The 23,398-nt window shown below is 55.3% G+C and overlaps 3 protein-coding genes across 3 annotated transcripts; 1 reads left to right on the top strand and 2 right to left on the bottom strand.

The window, feature by feature from the left end:
* Positions 1-64: 64 nt before the first annotated feature.
* On the top strand, positions 65-8,728 carry EME2 (essential meiotic structure-specific endonuclease subunit 2). The gene is given in 12 exon segments (XM_075718920.1): positions 65-170; positions 173-310; positions 313-372; positions 3,308-3,367; positions 3,370-3,443; positions 4,172-4,258; positions 4,687-4,811; positions 5,637-5,742; positions 6,544-6,659; positions 7,127-7,315; positions 8,224-8,365; positions 8,465-8,728. Coding segments are annotated over 12 exon segments (1,464 nt in total). The 3' UTR covers positions 8,726-8,728.
* Positions 8,729-9,205: 477 nt separating this feature from the next.
* Positions 9,206-13,068, bottom strand: LOC142594560 (ubinuclein-1-like). The gene is made up of 5 exons (XM_075718918.1): positions 12,850-13,068; positions 12,178-12,267; positions 11,756-11,890; positions 11,272-11,375; positions 9,206-9,561 (listed from the first exon to the last, which is right to left on the bottom strand). The coding sequence occupies exons 1-5, from the start codon at positions 13,066-13,068 to the stop codon at positions 9,210-9,212; spliced, it is 900 nt and encodes a 299-aa protein (XP_075575033.1). The 3' UTR covers positions 9,206-9,209.
* A 1,389-nt stretch (positions 13,069-14,457) lies between these two features.
* On the bottom strand, positions 14,458-18,158 carry LOC104024301 (nucleoside diphosphate kinase 3). The gene is made up of 6 exons (XM_075718647.1): positions 18,098-18,158; positions 17,821-17,951; positions 17,192-17,293; positions 16,750-16,862; positions 15,689-15,825; positions 14,458-14,922 (listed from the first exon to the last, which is right to left on the bottom strand). Exons 1-5 carry the CDS (start codon positions 18,141-18,143, stop codon positions 15,708-15,710), a joined length of 510 nt encoding a protein of 169 aa, XP_075574762.1. The 5' UTR covers positions 18,144-18,158; the 3' UTR covers positions 14,458-14,922; positions 15,689-15,707.
* Positions 18,159-23,398: the final 5,240 nt, after the last annotated feature.

Below are 23,398 nucleotides of genomic sequence, written 5' to 3'. Positions count from 1 at the left end.
GGCGCTGTCCCGTTCCCACGGCAGTGGGCGGGGCCTGGCGCCTCCCGGTCGCCGGCGCTCGGTCATGCCTGGCGGCGAGTCCCGCGGCCCGGGGCTTGCGGCCCGGCGAGCCGCCGCCTGGGCGGTCTCCGAGTCGGAGCCCGAGAGCGAGCCCCGTGGCCCCGGTGCCCCGGTGCGGCGGCCGGCTCCCCCACCACGGCGGGCCCGGCAGGCCGGCCGAGGCGGCGGAGGGCCCCCGGGGAGGCCGCAGCCAGGAGGCGGGAGCGGGAGCGTCGGAAGGAGCAGGAGGCGCTGGAGAAGCGGCGGCGGCGGCGTGGCGGCTGCTGCGGCCGGAGCGGTGCCTGCGGCTGATGGAGGTGTGCGCCGACCCAGGTGGGCGGCGGGGGCCCGGGGAGGCCGAGGCCGCTGGGGCGGCCCGGGGGGGGAGCGGCTCTGTGGGTGCGGGGCGGGACACCCGGGGCCTCCTGGCTGCCCGGCCGTCCCCTCTGAGCCCTTACGTCTGAGCTGCTCCTGGGCCCTTGGCCTGCGGCCCACACAGCCCCCGGCGCGTTTATTAGGCTCTTCTGGTTTCGTTATCTCTGTCGTTGCTGTCGTGACTGCAGACTGGCTGCGGTTAGATTGCAGTGGGCAGGTGCTGCGGTCCCCACCTCGTTCCTGAGCATCATGGAGACCAACCCCTCTAGCTCCGGGGCTGACAGGCCCTGGCTGGCATCTCTGGAAAACGAGCTCTGAGCTCCTCTGGGCCTTGTTGCAGAAGCAGAAGGGCAGTGCTTCAGCCCCAGAGGGCTCCGGGAGCTTGTCTTTATAGAACACGTGTTTCTTCTGATCTAGTTCTGGCGCAGCGAGCTCCCAGCTGTTAATTTGCTCCCGTCCTCAAGGGTCCTTATGAAGAGATAAGAAGACCTGCAGTCCCGAGCTTGACCGCCTGCTCGGGCTGGGCGATGTTACCTGCTATCTGGAAGTTGCTTCTTGGGACAGCTCCAAGATAAGCCTCTAGAAATACCAGCTCCTGAAATGCATTCTCCAGGTGCCTCACAGAGGGCTGGGTCTGCTTCCAAAGCTGCTCTGCCTGGTCAGGGAGGACGCTCAGGGTGTCAGGACCCCGTAGGTCACGGCACGGAGCTTCACTGGCAGAAAATGAGGTGGCTTGTTCTGCGGCGCTGGCCACCAGCGTGTCTTTGGGATTCTGGCTCTTTCCCAGCACTCGCAAGTGCCGCTGCTGATCCTGTGACACATCTGACTGCCTGGAGCGTGTTTCTAATCCCCTGTCCCGGTGAGAAACGGGGCTGCTGGCTCGTTCCTCGCCCTGCATCTTGCCTGGGCAGGCCGGGCTCGCTGGGTGGGTTTTCCTGTTGGGGGCAGAATGGACAGTGTGACAAGTGTGAGGCTGCGCCCTGGTCCCCAGCAGCTTGAATCCAAGCTGCAGCTCATCACTGTGCACATGTAATTAGAGCCGTAAGCATCATCCTTATACCTTGAATTGCTCTGTTTGTTAGCATCTGTCGCGCGCTACTTTTTACTAATTACGTTGTCCTTATGGCGAGCGTTCGCTTCACAGCTAGTTGCTAGCAGCGAGATTTGTTTAACTGAACGTGTTTTTCAAGGATACATGCTTTGTATCCTTAAACGTTCTGTTCAGAGACTTGTTGGTCTGCTCACTATCCTCCATGCAGACCTTGGGCAGGTTTTGTTGGTTCTCTGGATGGCAGGGATCCAGCTGCTTTATCTGACATGGTTTTGAGTAACTTATTACCAGGCTTGCACCAGTAACATGACTAGAGGTCATATTTTGGGGGTTCATAGCGCGGCTTTGCCCGAGGAAGACTGTCCCTGTTTGCTCCGACACAGGCCTGTTGTTGTGCTTATTTTTCTGCCAGTAGGGAAGTCTTTGTGGGCTAAATACTGTGATCTGTTCTGTTGTGGAATGTGCTGTGAAGTCATGGGTGCAGCCGGTGCTCAGGAGGTGGTGGAGGTTCCAGAAGTGTATTTTTGCGGCCTTTCTCCAGCTGAGCGATCCCCGGCTTGAGCGGGGTCAGCCTGGTGAGGCAGGCTGGCTGGTGTAATGCACAGCCCTCCAGAGAAAATACCATGTGATTTTCACTCCGCTGTTGCGATTATATTGGTAGCCACCAAGCCCTCAGAGTTTCTGTCCCTGGGTTTCACATTCCCCCCTGCCCCAGTGCTAATCAGTTTAGTTCTTGCTCGTCTCTTCTGCCCCATTCCTGCCTAGGTCTCAACCCTGCTCCTGCCTTGCCAACCCTCCTCTCCACCCCTCCCCTCACTGCATCAGAGAGAGGCTTTTCTCCTCCTCTTCCTGGGTGCCGGTAGAGGGAGCGCAGGCAGCACGGAGGAGCACTCTGCCTGTCCTGTGCCTGCAGCACCCAGCCCTGCACCCTGAGATCCATCCTGCCCCAGGGAGCAGCGTGGGGCTGGGCTGGGCAGTCCCGCTGGCAAAGCTCCCTCATCAAACAAGGTGTTGATATTTTTGACGTGGACAAGCAGCATGTTGTTAACCCTCCCCTTGCATTCGTAGAAACAGCTGTGCTATTTTGTTGAAACATCACAAATAAATTCAGTCTAGAGCAGGGATCTGTCAAAGAAAACAGTCCAAACGCTTGGTTTGACGAGGTTACAGACAGCTGTAAGGAAGGTTGGATGTTGACTTACGTTAGCTACGATTGACAGTGCTTGCAGAGCTGGTAATTAAGAGCACGTTCTCTGTGGGCTCCCCGGTGACATCCGCGTGTGTGTCCAGCCTAGCTGCTGGAGTGGAAGCATGCACAGGACTGATGGGAACGGGGCTGAAGTGAGCATCGAGGGAGGTGTGTCCAGGGCTGTGCACGGGTGGTGAAACCCAGCTTCCTAGCTACAAATTGTTCAGCCTGTTGGTTAATTTCAGTCGTCTTTCACAGAGACGAGAGAGATTTCAAAAATAATTAAGTTTCTACAAGTTTAATAAAACTTGTTCTTGGCGGAACAGAAGAAAGAGCTGGCTTTGAAAGTTTGCCTTTCGTAACCTAGAATGCGCGAGATGATTTTTAGAGTCATTGTGGCAAATTGCCTGTCACTGTCCAGGTACTTGGCTGGAGTGAAGAAGGACAATTTTATAGGTGCCTGCAGAGATGGTCAATGATCGAGTCAGTAACTCGGTTAGCAATCTAGCCAGCAAGCGCATGCGCTGTAGGAAGCCATACTTCCCATGCTTGCAGAATTCCGCGTTTTCCACCTGCGCTTTTGTTGTTGTTGATTAAAGCTGATGAAATACCTCTTTTTCTCACTGTCAGGATTGTTCTGTCCTCCTCCACAGGTCTCCTCAAAGATCCTGGCTCAGACGCTTGGGTGAAGGTTTTAGGTTCCTTGGACTGTAAATATTCTTTGAGCCTCAGGCACTTCCCTGCAGCATAACCTGGAGGAGAAACATGCCAAGCACTCTGTCCGCTCCAGTGAGTCCTTCTCATCTTCTCTGTACGTGTAAGCTGGCAACTGATGTGCTGTGAGGAGAAAGCTTTGACTTGCCTATCTGGGCCGGCCACTGGAGCCTCAGAAACGCTGATTACTGGTGACCAGTTAGCTTGGGGAATGGAGCTGGGAGTGATTCTCACGCAGATTATTCCAAAGCCGATGCCTGTTAAACATCTCCATCTCACTGTTTCAGGCAGGCACACGTCTAAGCTGAGCCCAGGGCACCTGTAGTAGGCAAGAATGAGACCACCACAAGTCACTGATAGAGACGTTTCGCTTGGGCACTGGGCAGGATTCCCAGCCCAGATGCTGTGCACAGCATGCTGCTACGGGCAACAGCTGCACGCCTGGGAGAGGCTGGGCAAATGTGCTGTAGGACCCCTCGTTTGGAAAGCCCAGCAATTGCTTCTTGAACCCTGCTCCCTGGGAACCTGAAAGGGCGGGTACCTTCTGGTACCAAATACGGTTCCCATTTCAGTTTGGTTTTGGAAGGTTCTGTGTCAAACGGTATTTGCACCTTCAGTGATGTGCTTGTTCAGGGAGGGTTTTTACCTTTCAGCCAGCCATGGTCTCTCACCAGCGTAGTACTGACGTAGCCTTGTGAGCGTTGGTGCCTCTTACAGTGTGGACACCTCTGCACGGGTGGAGGCTTGAGTCTGCTTTCATGCTGGACCCCTACTTGTGTTGGAAATGATTTTATCTTCTTTAGGATGGCCCCACAGTGAAGACTGAAGAGGAGAAAGAGGTGCTGGTAGAGCCAGAAGATTTTCTTAAGTGCCTCTTTTCCCTAACCCAGGTGATACAGATCTCTGAGCTAGACCTACACAGTGCTCTACAGCAGAGTCACTTTGCCAGGTGAAGAAGGAAGGGGAGGGAGGGTTCATTCAAGACTGCCCTTGCTCCACCCTGAAACAAAGCTGTGTTACAGAGGGCGATGGTTTGAAAGGAGAGAACCTGGGGGAGAAGCCCTATCTGAGTACAGCCCGAGGGATGGTACGCAGGCACTCGCCTTTAACCCCAGGAGAAGCAGCGGGACATTGGCAGATGTGGCATGTGGTGCGTGCCCAAAGGCAATGCTCTCGGCTGCAGTCTGAGGCTGGCTCCTGCCCGTTCCCACCGATGAGATGCACCTTGGAAGGCCCTGCTGTCCTGCCAGAGGTGGGGGGGTGTGTTTTGGAGAGGAAGGCTGCTGCAGACTTGGGTGTGATTTCTCTTGCTTCAGAGTTTTTTGTCAATGCCCCATCAGCAAGTCAGCCTGACCTGGACCAGGTGTTGCCTTTGGCCGATCTGGAGGGCTCCTCCACCAAAACCTACAGCCTAGGTGTCGTGGGGCTGGATGCCTACAGGCGGTACGTGCCGGGGAACCTCACAGCGGGTGCTGATCAGCGTGTCTGCAGCGGGGTCACATTTGGGGCTGAGCTGCTGAATCACTGGTGGCTGTGAATCACAAAGTCCGTGCTCATGGGGGCCAGGACTTGGGTTTTGCAGTCTTGAGGGTGTACTTTGCACATGCGTTTACAGCAGCCTCTGAGGATCTGGTAGCCAGAAGGGGTTCACGGGTAAGGCTTCTCTCTGTACCCCAGGCGGAGAGCCGCAGCGATACAGCAGAGCTGAGGGAACTGCTCTCGCTGAAGTGCCCTGCTGTTCCCAGCACTGTGTGCAGCTCACAAAGTAGGGAGAGATGTTCAGTGCTTGGAGCCCTTTTCTTGCCCCCTGAATGCCTCATTTGTGTGCTGCTCCCAGTGCCTGGGTCCTTCCTGTCGACGTACATGCATGGGAGAGGAATCTCCTCTGTGGTGATGGTGTGATCACTTCCAGAGTTCCCCGCATAGATGCAGCTATAGTAGCTCAGTCTGTCCTGTCCTGCCTGGAGTGTTTCCCAGGGAGAGCTCTTGTCTCACCACCTCCTGGGCTCTTTCTCACTTAAGCCTGTGAGGATAAATTTTGCCAAGAGTGTTGCGTATTAAAAAAAAAAAAAAATAGCTATGGCCTGTTGAGTTCTGCCACCAGAGGAAATGAGTGGCTCTCACCCTGGTTTCGTGTCTCCCCTTCAAGTCAGACTGGAAGGTGGCAGGTGTGGGTGGGTTAAGTCTGACCTTCTCCTCTATATGAGAGAGCAGCCCTGAGGTGTGACTATGTAGAGCTTGTGTGCGAGCAGTGTGTCTTGCTTGTAGGTGTAACCAGGAGCAGGACAGGCAGCAGGCACTGAGCCCTGGAAAGCAGAGTCCCAGCTCCCAGCCTGGCCCAGAGCTGGCTATGACTCAGGAGGAGATACTGGAGGTAAAACTCCTTACAGTCCTTGAAGTTTTATGTTACTTGGGGTTGAGCTGCGTGGAAAAGGCTCCCGCTGGTGAGCTCTTGTGTGTAGGGAATGCTTTGCCAGGGGAGGTGGTGGCTGGCTTGGATCAGGTTGCATCCACGTGCATCTTCCTTCACCCTGGCTGGCAATGGGATTGAAGAGGGACTGCAGACTTTGAGGCATGGTTTGGAGCCTCTTGTTCTTACGGCCCGGGTTCAGAGCTGAACCAGCCTCCCCTCCCCAGCCGCACCAAGAACTGCCCAGTTAGCTGTGAAGGGGGCTGTTGGTTCTCGCCCAGGTCACTGCCTTGCAGAGCCTGTGTCCCACAGCAAAGCAAGAATGCTCCTTGTGATGCTGCAGCAGTCCTAAACTAGGTCAAATACAATCTAAACCCTTGCTTGATATCCCTTGAACTAAATTCCTGCCCTGCCTGACTATGCCCCAAAGGGGGTTATGACTTGCTGGCTTACTGGGAGCTAAGAAGGACGAGCAGGCTTTACTGCGGCGCTGTGTAAACAGAGCTAATGCAGGCGGCCCAGCCTCTCCCCGCCCCCAGCCCCAGCCCAGCTTCATCCTGCCGAGGGATGTGTCCTACCCGTGTGCTTCCCTTGCTCTTCTCGCTGGGGGCCTTTGGTGGCCAGGGCTGACACCAGCGCTACTGGCTGAGGCTCGAGGAGGGTGAGGGCCTCGGGTTCTCCTGGCTCATGGCTGGCCCACCCAAGCCTGTCTTTGTCCCGTTGGTCGGCGTGTTACTTGTTTCGCCTCTGTTGCTGCTCCTCCAGGCGCTGGTGGTGCTGCAGCTGTGCGGTAACATCGAAGTGCTGTTCCTAGACACGTGGCAGGAATTCGGCCAGCACGTCTCTGCGCCGACAAAGGCAATAGCAAAACGCCCATACAAGCGAGTCGTATCGCTGGACCCGGTCACGTCCCAAGGCCAGAGCTTTGGGAAACCTCAGTGGAAGCTACAGGAACATTTCTCTTGGCTGCCAGCCTGTCCTTGATGCTGTCAGTGTAAGGGCCCAGACTAGATGTGTCTCGAGATCATTTTCAGTCTCTGTGCTGATGAAAATCCTCTGTTCTTGTGGTGAATGCAGTGGTGATTCAGCATTAGGAAAGGAGGGAAAATGATGGCCTTAGGAAAACCTTTTCACCGTGGTGAACACCGTGGTGTTCCGGAGCCTTCCATGGAAGGAAAGAAAATTATGAGGGGGGGAAAAACTATGAGCCCTGGGCAGAAAGAAAGGTTTTAGAAGGAAGCCCGCTGCTTAATGCTAGGGGAAGGCCGCAGCATCTGGGGTCTGCAGGCCTGTGCTCAGTGCACGCCCCAGTCCCAGGTCTTGCTCTCAGCAGTCTGCCTTTCTGCAGGAGGCAGCTCGAGTTGCAGGAGTTGCCTTTCTGCACTGCCGGGGCCTGGGCTAGCGAGGTGCGAGTGGAGAAGGACGGCACAGGACTCTGGCAGGTGTGGAAGAGACAAATCCAGCAGTTTAACAGAGTCAGCCCTGCAACAGCAGCAGCTATAGCAGAAGCATATACCTGCCCAAGCCTCCTGTTAAAGTAAAGGTAAACCCTCAAACCCCTCAGTGTCCTGTTAAAAGCTTGGAGGATGCAGGCAGGGAGGGGTGCCATGTGCTTCCTCACTTAAAGGTCTTTGCTGATGCAGCAAACAAGCCCTGAGTGTGAAATCGGCTCTCCAGAAAGGCAAGGCTTGTCTCCAGATGGGTGTTTGACTTGAACCGTGGCTTTGTTTCAGCAGTAGCTACTTACCCCTCCTGTTAGCCCTTCCAGGCCTCTCTCTGCCTTGGTCTCACCTCACAGGACCTGCTCAAAGTGTCTTTGTATTTTTGCTTGGCAGTGCATTTGGTTGCCCACCCCAGCCAAGGCAGCTGAGGGTCTGTTGGATGCATCCCGCTGCCCTTGTCCAACATGGTCTGTCCGTCAGTTTTGCTTGGTTTTGTTTGAAACGGATGATGTCTCGGGTGGCTGCCATTACAGTCCGCCAGCTCTACGCCACCCTCAAGCAGAAAACGTGTGTCACCCCTGCTGACTGTGAGGGCTTTCCACAGGATACCCGAGCTCTCTTGCCGCTTGCTGTCACCAGCGGCATACCCCATGCTTTCCTTGCTCTTCTGTTGCCTGATCCTTCAGGGAGGTGATTTAGCTCACTACATTCTCCCTCTCCCGACTCCCCTCAGCTTTCTGCGGCTTTGTGAGCTAGACTGGCTCAGTGAAGTGTTGGGGTAGCAGGATGAGACTAGGATGCTGTCTCACCCTTCTGACAGCAGCTCAGCCAGTTTATGAAGACACATTTGTATCAGCAAGTGTTTGTTTTTGTGAGCATTAATCACATAAACTCCTTCCATTAGATCAGGAACTGTGACAGAACTTTTTTTTTAAAAAGTCTCATGTAGTCAAATACTGTCATCTCCTTTTTCTTGCCCTGGAGCTTTGATCTCTGTCCCTAGCACAGCTTCTTTGGAAGAAGTGGCTTTACAGCTCTCTCCTTGTATGCTGGAGGGGCAACATACCACTGAGGGCAGGGGTGGAGGGGGTGTCTCTTTGCAAGTGACAGATCTTGTTTCTTCTGGGTTTTGTCGCCTGATCCTGGTATGTTTGGATGAAGGCTCAGTCATGGATCCTCACTGTAATGATGGGAGTGAGCCTTGCAGGGGAGCTTTGAGTCTTTTCGTAGAGCATCTGTGCTAGCTGCTTCCTTCTCTTGTGTGCCCAAAGGCCTACGAAGAATGCAGCACAGAAGATGAAAAACTACTTCTGCTGAGTGACATCCCAGTGAAATCGGATGTCAGCGGGAAAGACTGCTGTGTTGGGCCCGACTTATCCCGCCGCATCTATGTCTTCATGGTATCCACTGAGCCTGACCTTGTCCTGGACCTGAGCACAGAGAGGGACCGTGGGCCCTGTCGGTCAGCCTCCTTGGTTTTTCTGCCAAGACTCGGCAGTGGCTGAGCTGCTGCTGGCGCTGCAGTGCTGCTGGGAGCCCGGCCAGGGGAAGCAGCTGATTCTGTTTCAGAACAGAGACCTGCACATCAATAAATGTCTTGTTACAGATGCTTTCTTCAGCCTCTTGGCTCTCCTTTCCCCTTTTAGCTGCCCCAGCTTTCTGTCGCCCTGGCTGGAAAGCAGGCTGTCTCCTAAGAGAGCTAAGGAATGGTTGGAACAGGGGCTGCATGTGAAAGTGTTAGTGAGCTGTCCCTGAGCAGCACAGGATCAGCTCCTACACTGAGACAGCTGCTTGGTGAGTCTGTCCTGCGTTGCCTTTCAGGTGAGTTGTTGAACAAGCCATGTATTTTCTGCAGTGTGTCCTGACGTTAAATGTCCTGCTCCCCGCTGGCTCTTTGGTGAGACTGGACCTGTTACTGTAGGGCCTGGTCGTGGCTTCCTGGGGCAGGCAGGTCCTGCTGGAGTTCCTTCAGAAAACGTTTGCCAACTGTCAAAACCAGGTGTCCAGAGAGGAAGCCCATCCTTGGGGTAACATGGAGCTCAGGGCAGGGGAGTTTGTTGGCTGAACTCCCAGCAGAAGGAAATGCCAGATGATCTCCAGAAAACTCCATGTGATGTGGTGGGTTAGGGTACTGGCTTTGCGTGGTAAGGTTTTGGTAGCGGGCGTCTCCCTTGGGGCTGGAGGTTCTGCCAGTGAAGGAGTCGACGCTTTCTGCTCTTCATCTTTTTTCTTCTGTGCATCCTTCTCCTTCTGAAACTTTTTCAGCATCTCCTTGACACCAAGAGCGCCAGAGTATTTCTTGTTCTTCTTCTTCTCTTTACTTGCATTTAACACTGTAAAGCTGTAAACAAAGTACAGAGGAGAAAAGAGAACTGAAATGAATACCAGATTAAGGGGAAGAGAGAAGGATACCTTCATCCCAGGTCACTTCGGCCATATGTACCAATCCCCTAGAAAGCCTTAGCCCCTTAACCAATTACACCAGGAAAGATATTGTACTGCCTCTTAAGGTCTTAAAGGTCCTGCTGCTTGTTCAGCTTGGAGAAGAGAAGGCTGAGGGGTGACCTCATCGCAGTCTACACCTTCCGCAAGGGGAGGTGCTGATCTCCTCTCTCTGGTGACCAGCAACAGGACACAAGGAAACGGAATGCAGCTGCGTCAGGGGAAGTTCAGATTGGACATTAGGAAAAGGTTCTTCACTGAGAGGGTGGTTTTCACTGGAACAGACTCCCCAGGGAAGTAAGTGCTCATGGCACCAAGCCTGTCAAAGTTCAAGGAGGATCTGGACGATGCTCTTAGTCACATGGTTTATTGTTAGGTTGTCCTGCAAGGAGCAGGGAGTTGGACTCAATGATCCTTAGGCATCCTTTCCAACTTGAGATATTCTATGATTCTATGATCCTAAGGTCATACCTGAGAGTTAAGGATAAGACTGAAGTCCTGACACTTCACCTGGTACCCGATGCCCTAAACGACACAAGGCGTTTTCATTGTTAGGTATCTCTTTTTTTAGTAATTTATCTATCAGGTGTTCACTTACCCAACTTTAAATTAAGTTTCAGTTCCTTTTCTGTAATCCTCTATGCTTTCTGAAGGCATTTTATGTCAGATTTAGTAAGTGTTGCCCATGAAACAACACCTCGGGAATGATGGAAATGGCATGTTTTAACGGAAATGTTTAACAGAATGTTTGTTTAACAGAACCGACCTAAAGCAGATTCTGCTGCAGCAGAGGAAACTATACCCATCTATTGGAAACCAGGGAGACTTGCGGATACATGACACTGCTGTTCTGCACACTTCTCTGCCTCTCAACTCGACTTCACAACTGATTTGAGCCATGGCTTCCATTTTTAAGGTGTAGAGCGTAGCTGCCCTCCAGAGAGCAACCGTTTCTCCATTCATGGCCCCCTACTCTAAGGACCTGAAGGTAAAGCTTTTTGCAGCTGTGCAACCTGAAACTGAGGGGAAGCAGAAAGACTCATGCAACAGGTTCATCACCTCTGCAACCACTCACACCAGGGACAGGGCTGCCATAGTGCAAGGCTTGCGTTGATGTACGAGTCCTTCCTTGCTGCCGAGAGGCGATGCAGCTTAAACTTAGCTACGTCCATTGTTCCGGCAAGGAAGATTTGGAAATGCACAAACAACTAGTGCAGAGGCACTGAAGCAAGAGGGAGTTAGCATGACAGTAGCTGGACGCTTTTTGCCTGTTAAAACCAGGAGAGCAAATTCCTTTTCCTTCTCTTCAGGCTCTCCAATATCTGTTGCCACTGTCAGTGCCTAAACAGAGCTCCAAGAAACACCAACACTGCAGCTAGCTGTGCCCCTCTTTGCTCGGACACTCGTGCTGTGGGGCTGTGCTCCTTCCCTAAGCACCAGCTGCCTTTTTTCTCCCACTTTGGAAGCAACGGGGCTTTACCTGCTGGTGTTTATGCAGCACGCACTCAAGCCACCCCCCACTGCAACAGGTACTACCGCAGCGTAACAAATCCCACCCGTAACCCTGAAGCAAGGTGTCCAGCAGCAAGCGTTCCCTCCCGCTCCTTACCCAGCTTTTGGAAACTTGGACTTTTTGGATTTCTTTTCCTTGTCGTAAGAATCATCTTTCTTCTTTTTCTTCATTTTTTCACCTCCGTCTTTCAACTTCCGCTTCTGGACAGGGTTAAAACCAAGTCACAATCAACGCATCTCCTGCCCATGGAATTGGACCTGCACCCCCACAGCCACTTTAGGCCCTCTCCCAAGAACTGGAGAACAGCTTCTTCCCCACTGGACACGTTAACCCAACCCCCATACATGTCATCACCACGGTTCTGGCACACACTGTCTTCAACATTTCACAGTGCACCCAGCTTTTACACTAGAGACAATCCTATCAAGAAAGGGGCAGGGATGCCAAGTGCTCCTGCTCTTTGCCCTTTTAGCCGCCTTGCTTCGGCATTATGAAAACGGGGCTGTCTCCAACAGACATTGCCACCAAAAAGGAGCACACCTCTAACAGAGGAAATAATCGAGACAGCTGCCTTGCTGACCTTGGGACACTTCTTCTTCTTCTCTTTAACATAGTCATCTTCAGATTCAGATGCTTGTCGAAACTGCAGTGTTCCTGAGTTGATGTAAAACCCTCCATACTTCGTAGTAAGAGAAGCCGGAACAAGCTCATCGTACTGGAAATAACAGAGGACAATCTATTGGCACTGTAAGCTTTGTTACTTTATTCTGTAGCTCAGCTGCTTGGAGAATGGAGTGGGACTTGTGCTCCCCCAAGAACGGATGGGGCTGTGGACACGCCTGCCAACCAGCATTCTCCTGCCATGCGGTTGCCCCGGGAGCTCTCGTTCCCCAGCCCTGGCGCACTCCTGGCCTGCACCCAGTTCAGGTTCTCCCCAGGTGCCAGCTCAGCCCCCTCCAGGCAGCTGCCTTTAACCACCCTCACTCCTGCCCCAGTACTCACTGCTTCAGAATTATCAATGAAGGAGTCAGATTCGTCGTATCCATACCCCATCAAGTCCTGAATACGGTCCTTTCTACGTCTCTTGCCACCCTAAACAATAACAGATTGACAGTGCGTTCATCTTTCTTTTCCAATTACCACAGGGATGGCAACGATACACAACACTGACATTGGCTCCAGTACAGAATAGAAGAATGAGATCTTTTTTGTTCCTAGCAGAAGCAGAACCAAAAGACTCTCAAAAGAAAACAAAACAAAGCAGCGTGTACCATTAACTGACCGCTAAGCAGTAAAAATGAGTAGAATCCAATCAACTTTCTTTTCATAGAAAAACACCCATGAGGCAAAGTTCAGATGCTACAGAAGTTTGCGTGCCATCGTATCCTGGGAAACGGCTTTCAACAGGCCAACAGAATTGTCAGGCAACACCTGGAAGCACCACGTCCACCACACAGGAAGAGATGCCAAGCACTACAGTGGAAATACCCGTGTGCAGTAGAGCAGGGTCCTCAAAAAGATACAGCCACGTATTGTAGAAGCATTTCTCCTTTGGATGCTCTTTAGAAAAGAGCTGCTCAGAGCTGCTAGCAAGCCAGGTACCAAAAATCCCTTTAGATCAAGCAATTTAAAGTGAAACGAGCATTGTTCCCCACAGGCCACGAGGACACTTACCTTGTCTCCTGAAGAACCACCTTTCACTTTCCCTCGACAACTCTCCAGAAGATCTGGGTAGAAAAATTCTGGATAATGCTTTTCATCCGGCTCAAAGAGAGGGACTGTGATTCGAACAGCTGTTGCAGCCGGTTCAGAGTCCTTCCGAGACCCTTCCGGGAAGCTGCTGCTCTGTGGACCGTGGAGAGTGGTGAACGAAACCCTGCGCGGCTCCGTCATGGCTGTGGCCAAGTCTTACCAGTCTGCCCCAGCTGCGCAGATAGGAGTTTCACCGGCCGGAGAGGGATAACCAAGGACGTTGGAGGTGGAACAAGTCGTCTGATTTTGAAGTTTGCTTGGGAAATGACAAGTGCCCGCACTGCTAGTGCTTGCTGCAATCATTAAAGAGAAAGAAAGAAGTCGACCCTCAAACCACAATTCCCTCCACCGTTGGCAGCCCCCCACGTTGTCACTTCTGCCCACCCCCGCGTCTCTGTCTGAACACCACACCGCTCCATTTCCAAAGGCTGAAGGAACTACAGTTGTCACGGAAACCAAACGACCCCACCAGCCTTGCTGGGACACCGCCCAGCAGCCCCGGGCAGAAACGCCGGCCTGGGCTGCACCGCCTCGGGCAAGGGCTCCGCTCCGGCCGGCAGCTCTCCCGCTGCACGGAGGCCCGGACACCCCTGCCCCGGTAAAGCGACCCCGTCGCCGGCACCCGTGGGGGGCTGAGCGGAGCCCGGGGGCTGGCTGCGCCGCCGGAGGGAGCCCCGGAGCGGGGGGCCCAGTGCTGAGGAGAGCCCCGGCCGCGCTGAGGGGGAGCGGGGGGCCCAGGGCTGAGGAGAGCCCCGGCCGCGCTGAGGGGAGTGCGGGGGGCCCAGTGCTGAGGAGAGCCCCGGCCGCGCTGAGGGGGAGCGGGGGGCCCAGGGCTGAGGAGAGCCCCGGCCGCGCTGAGGGGAGTGCGGGGGGCCCAGGGCTGAGGAGAGCTCCGGCCGCGCTGAGGGGGAGCGGGGGGCCCAGGGCTGAGGAGAGCTCCGGCCGCCCTGCGGGGCCGGGGAGGGGCCGGGTAGGGCAGGGCCGCCCCGCACTCACCACCGCCGCCGCGTGACTGCAGGGGGCGCTGCTCTCGCGCTGAAGCCACGCCCCAGCCCAACGGACGCCGGCCACGCCCACGTCACAACGGCGGGCCTATCCCCGCTGCCCTCTGCGCCGCGGGTGCCGCCCTCGCACCTGCGCCAGGCCTCGCGCGGCGACGGCAGCGGCGGATGGCAGCGGCGGATGGCAGCGGGCGGCGGCCCGGGGTCGGCGAAGCCGCTTCGCCAACAGTGCTTGCTCGCATCCCCCTCAGTGCGCCGAAAGCCGCCCAGGCGACGGCCACCACCCCCTCTGCCCTCCCAGTCCCTGGGGAAAGTAACCAGTGGGAGAGATGACGGGTCGCCAGAGTTTATTACAATAAAGCAAATGGAGGAGTAATTGCAGCAAACTGAATCTGCCACATACTTAGCGCCCTGAACAGCCACCTGGAGAAGGCCCTGAAGGCAGGAGGAGCCCTGGCTGCAGCAGCAGGGCAGCTGAGGAAAGCCCCGGTCACCGGAGGGAGGCCCTCCGTCCCCTCAGCGCTCATTCCCGTGTCACTGCTGGTGCTTCCCGCCTCGGCCCCGCCACCCTTGGGGCCAGCCTGGAGGCGGGGAGCGAGGGCGAGATTATTCTCTGCCCGCAGAGAATGGCACTCATTCCCCAGCAGCTACAAAGCTGGGGAGCTGGAAAGAGACAGCCTTTTCGGGCACAGCCAAAACATCCAAGCCTACACGCTGGAGAGCCCTGGGGGACCTTGTTCCCTGGGTTTAACCGTGCCCCCGTTCCATGTCAGGGTGCAATGTCTCTGTCCCTGCCCTTATGCTCCAGCAAGGCTGTGCAGGGAGCTCAGATGCAACACAGCTCGGAGGAGTCTGATGTTCCAGGGAGAGCTCACAGCAGGCTCAAGGTGGTGTCCAACTGTTCCAGAAACCCTCCCAGCAGGGAAGCTCCACCGTCAGACAAGGAAGTTCTCAGGATCTCCCAGAGCTCGGTGCCAGGGCTCCATAGCCTGCACTGCACATGAGAAAAAAAACTAAATAGTCCTGCTAGTCCTTCCTGAGCCCCAAATCTACAAATCCTTCCCCACCTCACTCCCCCCCTTTCTATTCTTGTGGTTTGCACAGTGCTGCTGCTTCGCTAGCCTGTCAGTGGCCACAGAGGTACAAGCGTGAGACCGACTGTGCTGGCTCAGGCCAGGGGCCACACAGCCAGCAGTGGAGGCCCGCACAGAACCAGAGCAGATCCAGAGGTGCCGCTCCCCCACTCCCAGCACCCACAGCTAGGAACCAGAGACAGAGAAACTGTGCATTTAACAGCATCTGGTGATTTGTCCTTCCAGGCTCAGAGCCTTATAGAAATGCAGGTAGATTATATCGATCACATCACCTTGTAGTGACCAGAGCACCCCTCCCAGCACACGTTCTCCTGTGCCAGGCAGGTCTGACAACACACAGGAATGGGCAGAGAGCCCAGTTTTCACTTCAATAAGTCACCTTGAGCTACTTGGGATTTATGATGCTGCAGCAAACAGAGCAACACCACCAAATACTTACTATAGCAGAGAGGGGTGGGGGGAAAAAGGAAAAAACCAAAGAAATAGCTACTCTTGCAGGGAGCTGAACCGCACAGTTACACACACAGACCAGCTCCCAGGACCCCTCCACCCACACACAGAACAGAAAGCCCCACAGCAGGCGACACCGCAGCAGGATCCACAGCCAGCCCAAGCAGCTGCGATGAAGTGGATGGAAATGTCCCATGCCCAGTCAGGAAGACATACTTCCCTCGGGCTGCTCTCCTCACGCGTAGGTCCAGTGCTCGGCCGTGTCCTCCCAGCAAGTCAGCTCCTCCGGGCGGAACCAGAGGGAGATCTCCTGCCGGGCGCTCTCAACCGAGTCGCTGCCATGGATCACATTCCTGTGGGGAAGAAGAAAGGGATCAGCCGGGACTAAGCAGAGAAAGGCAGGAGAGGGAAGCTGCAGTTGGAAAATTTCATCTTGACAAATTTAATTAAACCGATTGAGCCAGTCACATCCTACAATATTCTTTCCCACTGCACAGCCCTCCTCCTTCCAGCTCAGGGGGTTTGTGGTTATGCTGAACACGGCTTAGGTCATGGATGTGCAGGAGCTATCAGTTCCCAGCACTCCTTCCTCCTATGATGAGGTACCATTTGTTTGCTACAGGAGGAGCTGCAAGCGGCTGTTGATCTGGGGTTTGCCTTGGTTTTATGTCAGTAATTCAAGTTTTGCCTCCAGATTTCCCTCCTTCCTCCTGTCAAAGCAGGTCCTATGAAGCAGGTTTGGTATCAGACACCATGGAGCAGAAAGTTCAATAAAAAGTGGTGTCTACCACAAGCCAGGCTGCAGCCACCCAAGGTCACAGCCAGTGGATATTCACCAGCAAAGAGCCCTACTGCACGTAGAGCTCCTGCTTGGCTTTTCTTACAGACTCGGATGCCCAGTGGAGCTACAGCAGCTCTCCAGGTGCCCTGCTCCCCCAGAAAAGGGCTGAGATGGCTCCTCCCTTCTTCCTCTTCACAGCCTGACAGTCCTGATTCCCCAGAGCAAAAGACAAGGAAACCCCCATCTGCTTTCAACAGAGAAGGCCTCAGGGTGCAGGAAAGACACAAACCCAGCAGGCTCCTCCTTCTGGCAAAACCAACCCCAGGAGACAGAGGTCAGCACCTCCTGCTAGGGAGATGGCTCTGCTCTGAGCACAGAAGGGAAAAGCAGCTACGCTCTGCGGATGCAGACTTGCATGCCTCAGGCAGGCCTTGCACAGGAATGCCCGGACTGGATGCCCTGAAACACTGAGGGAAGAAAAAGCCAAAGCTCTCACTTGCTGACTTCAATGCAGAAGTCTCCTCGGATAGTGCCAGGCCTGGATTCAGCTGGGTTCGTCTCTCCAATCATGGTGCGAACTGTCTTGACCACATCCAGGCCCTGCCAGACCTATGCGACAGTAAAACAAGAATCAGCTTCCACAACTCCCCCAGCAGATCCTACTGTCTGTCCTCTAAATTCCCCAGCTGATCCACCTGGATGAGAGACAGGAAAGGCTCTCTCTCTAAATAGGCTTCAAAAGTTGATTTTTGGAAAATGATCAGGACTGTCTGTGGATTTCATTCACCGCAGCAAACGCCCCTGCAGTTCAGCACAGCTTCAAGAGGCCCTCTGAAGAGGGAGACCACCTCGCTGCCATCGTACCACAAGCCAACGCCGCTAATACTTTGTGCTTACTTTCTGTGCCTTGGTTCAGGGAGAACCGGGCCAGCACTCACCATGGCCACCACAGGCCCAGAGCTCATGTACTTCACCAGACGGCTGTAGAAGGGACGGTCACGAAGGGCGATGTAGTGCTCTTTCAGAAGCTCCTCCGAGGCCTGAGCACAAAGAACACAAAGCTTAGTCTGCTCTCAGCAGGGGGGGGAATTGGGCAAGGTCTACACCCAAGACATGGAGTTAAAGCTGGAGAGCGCATGTTACAATCAAGCTCCTGCACAGACGCTCACTTCCAGGAGGGAAATGGCCTTGCTTTGCTGAAGCCTGACACAGGGAGGGGAGAAGTTTCTAGGTTCGAGGAGCAACACTAGCCAGCTTAGAACAGCCACTATGAAAGCTCTGGAGCATAGACACAGCAAAGGGCAGGCATGTTCCCCACAGCAGGAATCACTCCTCCAGAAGCAGTTTAGGCACCTGAGTGCCAGCACCCCTCTGACCTGCGAGGATCTGGTGCCCAAATGACAACAGCAGGCTATACAAGCTGGGGCACCGACAGAAAAGTCCCTGGCAGTCACCAGCAGAGCCGGGGCCGCCGGGGCCGCACAGGCCTTGCCCCAGCCTCAGCCCCTCGGCACCAGGGGATCCCCGACCCTGGCAGCAGCGGTACCGGCCGGGCCGGGCCGCTCACCCGCAGGAGCTTCAGCCCCACCAGCTGCAGGCCCTTCCTCTCGAACCGCCGGATGATCTCCCCGACCAGGTGCCGCTGGACCCCGTCCGGCTTGATGGCCACGAAGGTGCGCTCGTTGGCCCCGCTGCAGGCTGCAAGGAGAGCGCGGAGGCGTGAGGGCGGGGGAAGGAGACCAACCCGGGCCCTCAGCCGCGGGGGGACAAGGGGCAGGGGGGCCCGGCCCGGCCCCGAGCCCTCAGCCGCGGGGGGACAAGGGGCAGGGGGGCCCGGCCCGCACCGCTCTGGAAGAGGCCGGCGAAGAGGCCCAGCACCAGGCAGATCATGGCGGCGGCGCCGCTCTTAAAGGGGCCGCGCCCCGCCCCACCCCGCGCTCTCAGAGCCCCCTGGGCCGCCCCCACACCCGCCCCCGGCGGAACGATCGTGCCGGGGCTGAGGAGCGGCGGGGCCGATAGAGGGCGGCGCTGTCCCGTTCCCACGGCAGTGGGCGGGGCCTGGCGCCTCCCGGTCGCCGGCGCTCGGTCATGCCTGGCGGCGAGTCCCGCGGCCCGGGGCTTGCGGCCCGGCGAGCCGCCGCCTGGGCGGTCTCCGAGTCGGAGCCCGAGAGCGAGCCCCGTGGCCCCGGTGCCCCGGTGCGGCGGCCGGCTCCCCCACCACGGCGGGCCCGGCAGGCCGGCCGAGGCGGCGGAGGGCCCCCGGGGAGGCCGCAGCCAGGAGGCGGGAGCGGGAGCGTCGGAAGGAGCAGGAGGCGCTGGAGAAGCGGCGGCGGCGGCGTGGCGGCTGCTGCGGCCGGAGCGGTGCCTGCGGCTGATGGAGGTGTGCGCCGACCCAGGTGGGCGGCGGGGGCCCGGGGAGGCCGAGGCCGCTGGGGCGGCCCGGGGGGGGAGCGGCTCTGTGGGTGCGGGGCGGGACACCCGGGGCCTCCTGGCTGCCCGGCCGTCCCCTCTGAGCCCTTACGTCTGAGCTGCTCCTGGGCCCTTGGCCTGCGGCCCACACAGCCCCCGGCGCGTTTATTAGGCTCTTCTGGTTTCGTTATCTCTGTCGTTGCTGTCGTGACTGCAGACTGGCTGCGGTTAGATTGCAGTGGGCAGGTGCTGCGGTCCCCACCTCGTTCCTGAGCATCATGGAGACCAACCCCTCTAGCTCCGGGGCTGACAGGCCCTGGCTGGCATCTCTGGAAAACGAGCTCTGAGCTCCTCTGGGCCTTGTTGCAGAAGCAGAAGGGCAGTGCTTCAGCCCCAGAGGGCTCCGGGAGCTTGTCTTTATAGAACACGTGTTTCTTCTGATCTAGTTCTGGCGCAGCGAGCTCCCAGCTGTTAATTTGCTCCCGTCCTCAAGGGTCCTTATGAAGAGATAAGAAGACCTGCAGTCCCGAGCTTGACCGCCTGCTCGGGCTGGGCGATGTTACCTGCTATCTGGAAGTTGCTTCTTGGGACAGCTCCAAGATAAGCCTCTAGAAATACCAGCTCCTGAAATGCATTCTCCAGGTGCCTCACAGAGGGCTGGGTCTGCTTCCAAAGCTGCTCTGCCTGGTCAGGGAGGACGCTCAGGGTGTCAGGACCCCGTAGGTCACGGCACGGAGCTTCACTGGCAGAAAATGAGGTGGCTTGTTCTGCGGCGCTGGCCACCAGCGTGTCTTTGGGATTCTGGCTCTTTCCCAGCACTCGCAAGTGCCGCTGCTGATCCTGTGACACATCTGACTGCCTGGAGCGTGTTTCTAATCCCCTGTCCCGGTGAGAAACGGGGCTGCTGGCTCGTTCCTCGCCCTGCATCTTGCCTGGGCAGGCCGGGCTCGCTGGGTGGGTTTTCCTGTTGGGGGCAGAATGGACAGTGTGACAAGTGTGAGGCTGCGCCCTGGTCCCCAGCAGCTTGAATCCAAGCTGCAGCTCATCACTGTGCACATGTAATTAGAGCCGTAAGCATCATCCTTATACCTTGAATTGCTCTGTTTGTTAGCATCTGTCGCGCGCTACTTTTTACTAATTACGTTGTCCTTATGGCGAGCGTTCGCTTCACAGCTAGTTGCTAGCAGCGAGATTTGTTTAACTGAACGTGTTTTTCAAGGATACATGCTTTGTATCCTTAAACGTTCTGTTCAGAGACTTGTTGGTCTGCTCACTATCCTCCATGCAGACCTTGGGCAGGTTTTGTTGGTTCTCTGGATGGCAGGGATCCAGCTGCTTTATCTGACATGGTTTTGAGTAACTTATTACCAGGCTTGCACCAGTAACATGACTAGAGGTCATATTTTGGGGGTTCATAGCGCGGCTTTGCCCGAGGAAGACTGTCCCTGTTTGCTCCGACACAGGCCTGTTGTTGTGCTTATTTTTCTGCCAGTAGGGAAGTCTTTGTGGGCTAAATACTGTGATCTGTTCTGTTGTGGAATGTGCTGTGAAGTCATGGGTGCAGCCGGTGCTCAGGAGGTGGTGGAGGTTCCAGAAGTGTATTTTTGCGGCCTTTCTCCAGCTGAGCGATCCCCGGCTTGAGCGGGGTCAGCCTGGTGAGGCAGGCTGGCTGGTGTAATGCACAGCCCTCCAGAGAAAATACCATGTGATTTTCACTCCGCTGTTGCGATTATATTGGTAGCCACCAAGCCCTCAGAGTTTCTGTCCCTGGGTTTCACATTCCCCCCTGCCCCAGTGCTAATCAGTTTAGTTCTTGCTCGTCTCTTCTGCCCCATTCCTGCCTAGGTCTCAACCCTGCTCCTGCCTTGCCAACCCTCCTCTCCACCCCTCCCCTCACTGCATCAGAGAGAGGCTTTTCTCCTCCTCTTCCTGGGTGCCGGTAGAGGGAGCGCAGGCAGCACGGAGGAGCACTCTGCCTGTCCTGTGCCTGCAGCACCCAGCCCTGCACCCTGAGATCCATCCTGCCCCAGGGAGCAGCGTGGGGCTGGGCTGGGCAGTCCCGCTGGCAAAGCTCCCTCATCAAACAAGGTGTTGATATTTTTGACGTGGACAAGCAGCATGTTGTTAACCCTCCCCTTGCATTCGTAGAAACAGCTGTGCTATTTTGTCGAAACATCACAAATAAATTCAGTCTAGAGCAGGGATCTGTCAAAGAAAACAGTCCAAACGCTTGGTTTGACGAGGTTACAGACAGCTGTAAGGAAGGTTGGATGTTGACTTACGTTAGCTACGATTGACAGTGCTTGCAGAGCTGGTAATTAAGAGCACGTTCTCTGTGGGCTCCCCGGTGACATCCGCGTGTGTGTCCAGCCTGGCTGCTGGAGTGGAAGCATGCACAGGACTGATGGGAACGGGGCTGAAGTGAGCATCGAGGGAGGTGTGTCCAGGGCTGTGCACGGGTGGTGAAACCCAGCTTCCTAGCTACAAATTGTTCAGCCTGTTGGCTAATTTCAGTCGTCTTTCACAGAGACGAGAGAGATTTCAAAAATAATTAAGTTTCTACAAGTTTAATAAAACTTGTTCTTGGCGGAACAGAAGAAAGAGCTGGCTTTGAAAGTTTGCCTTTCGTAACCTAGAATGCGCGAGATGATTTTTAGAGTCATTGTGGCAAATTGCCTGTCACTGTCCAGGTACTTGGCTGGAGTGAAGAAGGACAATTTTATAGGTGCCTGCAGAGATGGTCAATGATCGAGTCAGTAACTCGGTTAGCAATCTAGCCAGCAAGCGCATGCGCTGTAGGAAGCCATACTTCCCATGCTTGCAGAATTCCGCGTTTTCCACCTGCGCTTTTGTTGTTGTTGATTAAAGCTGATGAAATACCTCTTTTTCTCACTGTCAGGATTGTTCTGTCCTCCTCCACAGGTCTCCTCAAAGATCCTGGCTCAGACGCTTGGGTGAAGGTTTTAGGTTCCTTGGACTGTAAATATTCTTTTGAGCCTCAGGCACTTCCCTGCAGCATAACCTGGAGGAGAAACATGCCAAGCACTCTGTCCACTCTAGTGAGTCCTTCTCGTCTTCTCTGTACGTGTAAGCTGGCAACTGATGTGCTGTGAGGAGAAAGCTTTGACTTGCCTATCTAGGCCGGCCACTGGAGCCTCAGAAACGCTGATTACTGGTGACCAGTTAGCTTGGGGAATGGAGCTGGGAGTGATTCTCACGCAGATTATTCCAAAGCTGATGCCTGTTAAACATCTCCATCTCACTGTTTCAGGCAGGCACACGTCTAGGGTGAGCCCGGGGAACCTGTAGTAGGCAAGAATGAGACCACCACAAGTCACTGATAGAGACGTTTTGCTTGGGCACTGGCCAGAGCTTTGGGAAACCTCAGTGGAAGCTACAGGAACATTTCTCTTGGCTGCCAGCCTGTCCTTGATGCTGTCAGTGTAAGGGCCCAGACTAGATGTGTCTCGAGATCATTTTCAGTCTCTGTGCTGATGAAAATCCTCTGTTCTTGTGGTGAATGCAGTGGTGATTCAGCATTAGGAAAGGAGGGAAAATGATGGCCTTAGGAAAACCTTTTCACCGTGGTGAACACCGTGGTGTTCCGGAGCCTTCCATGGAAGGAAAGAAAATTATGAGGGGGGGAAAAACTATGAGCCCTGGGCAGAAAGAAAGGTTTTAGAAGGAAGCCCGCTGCTTAATGCTAGGGGAAGGCCGCAGCATCTGGGGTCTGCAGGCCTGTGCTCAGTGCACGCCCCAGTCCCAGGTCTTGCTCTCAGCAGTCTGCCTTTCTGCAGGAGGCAGCTCGAGTTGCAGGAGTTGCCTTTCTGCACTGCCGGGGCCTGGGCTAGCGAGGTGCGAGTGGAGAAGGACGGCACAGGACTCTGGCAGGTGTGGAAGAGACAAATCCAGCAGTTTAACAGAGTCAGCCCTGCAACAGCAGCAGCTATAGCAGAAGCATATACCTGCCCAAGCCTCCTGTTAAAGTAAAGGTAAACCCTCAAACCCCTCAGTGTCCTGTTAAAAGCTTGGAGGATGCAGGCAGGGAGGGGTGCCATGTGCTTCCTCACTTAAAGGTCTTTGCTGATGCAGCAAACAAGCCCTGAGTGTGAAATCGGCTCTCCAGAAAGGCAAGGCTTGTCTCCAGATGGGTGTTTGACTTGAACCGTGGCTTTGTTTCAGCAGTAGCTACTTACCCCTCCTGTTAGCCCTTCCAGGCCTCTCTCTGCCTTGGTCTCACCTCACAGGACCTGCTCAAAGTGTCTTTGTATTTTTGCTTGGCAGTGCATTTGGTTGCCCACCCCAGCCAAGGCAGCTGAGGGTCTGTTGGATGCATCCCGCTGCCCTTGTCCAACATGGTCTGTCCGTCAGTTTTGCTTGGTTTTGTTTGAAACGGATGATGTCTCGGGTGGCTGCCATTACAGTCCGCCAGCTCTACGCCACCCTCAAGCAGAAAACGTGTGTCACCCCTGCTGACTGTGAGGGCTTTCCACAGGATACCCGAGCTCTCTTGCCGCTTGCTGTCACCAGCGGCATACCCCATGCTTTCCTTGCTCTTCTGTTGCCTGATCCTTCAGGGAGGTGATTTAGCTCACTACATTCTCCCTCTCCCGACTCCCCTCAGCTTTCTGCGGCTTTGTGAGCTAGACTGGCTCAGTGAAGTGTTGGGGTAGCAGGATGAGACTAGGATGCTGTCTCACCCTTCTGACAGCAGCTCAGCCAGTTTATGAAGACAC

The sequence above is a fragment of the Pelecanus crispus genome, chromosome 11 (genome assembly GCF_030463565.1).
Source record: "Pelecanus crispus isolate bPelCri1 chromosome 11, bPelCri1.pri, whole genome shotgun sequence".
Lineage (NCBI taxonomy): Eukaryota > Metazoa > Chordata > Aves > Pelecaniformes > Pelecanidae > Pelecanus > Pelecanus crispus.
Note: the sequence above shows the minus strand (reverse complement) of the source record. Positions and strands in the feature narration are given on the sequence as shown.

Excerpts from the sequence above, each read along its gene's own strand:
- LOC142594560 (XM_075718918.1), bottom strand. The coding sequence starts at position 13,068 with ATGACGGAGCCGCGCAGGGTTTCGTTCACCACTCTCCACGGTCCACAG. Across the intron at positions 11,891-12,177 it reads TCATTGATAATTCTGAAGCA|TACGATGAGCTTGTTCCGGC; the intron begins GTGAGTACTGGG and ends TGTTATTTCCAG. Across the intron at positions 11,376-11,755 it reads AGAAGAAGAAGTGTCCCAAG|AAGCGGAAGTTGAAAGACGG; the intron begins GTCAGCAAGGCA and ends AACCCTGTCCAG.
- LOC104024301 (XM_075718647.1), bottom strand. The coding sequence starts at position 18,143 with ATGATCTGCCTGGTGCTGGGCCTCTTCGCCGGCCTCTTCCAGAGCG. Across the intron at positions 17,952-18,097 it reads CGCCGGCCTCTTCCAGAGCG|CCTGCAGCGGGGCCAACGAG; the intron begins GTGCGGGCCGGG and ends CTCTCCTTGCAG. Across the intron at positions 17,294-17,820 it reads TGGGGCTGAAGCTCCTGCGG|GCCTCGGAGGAGCTTCTGAA; the intron begins GTGAGCGGCCCG and ends CTTTGTGCTCAG.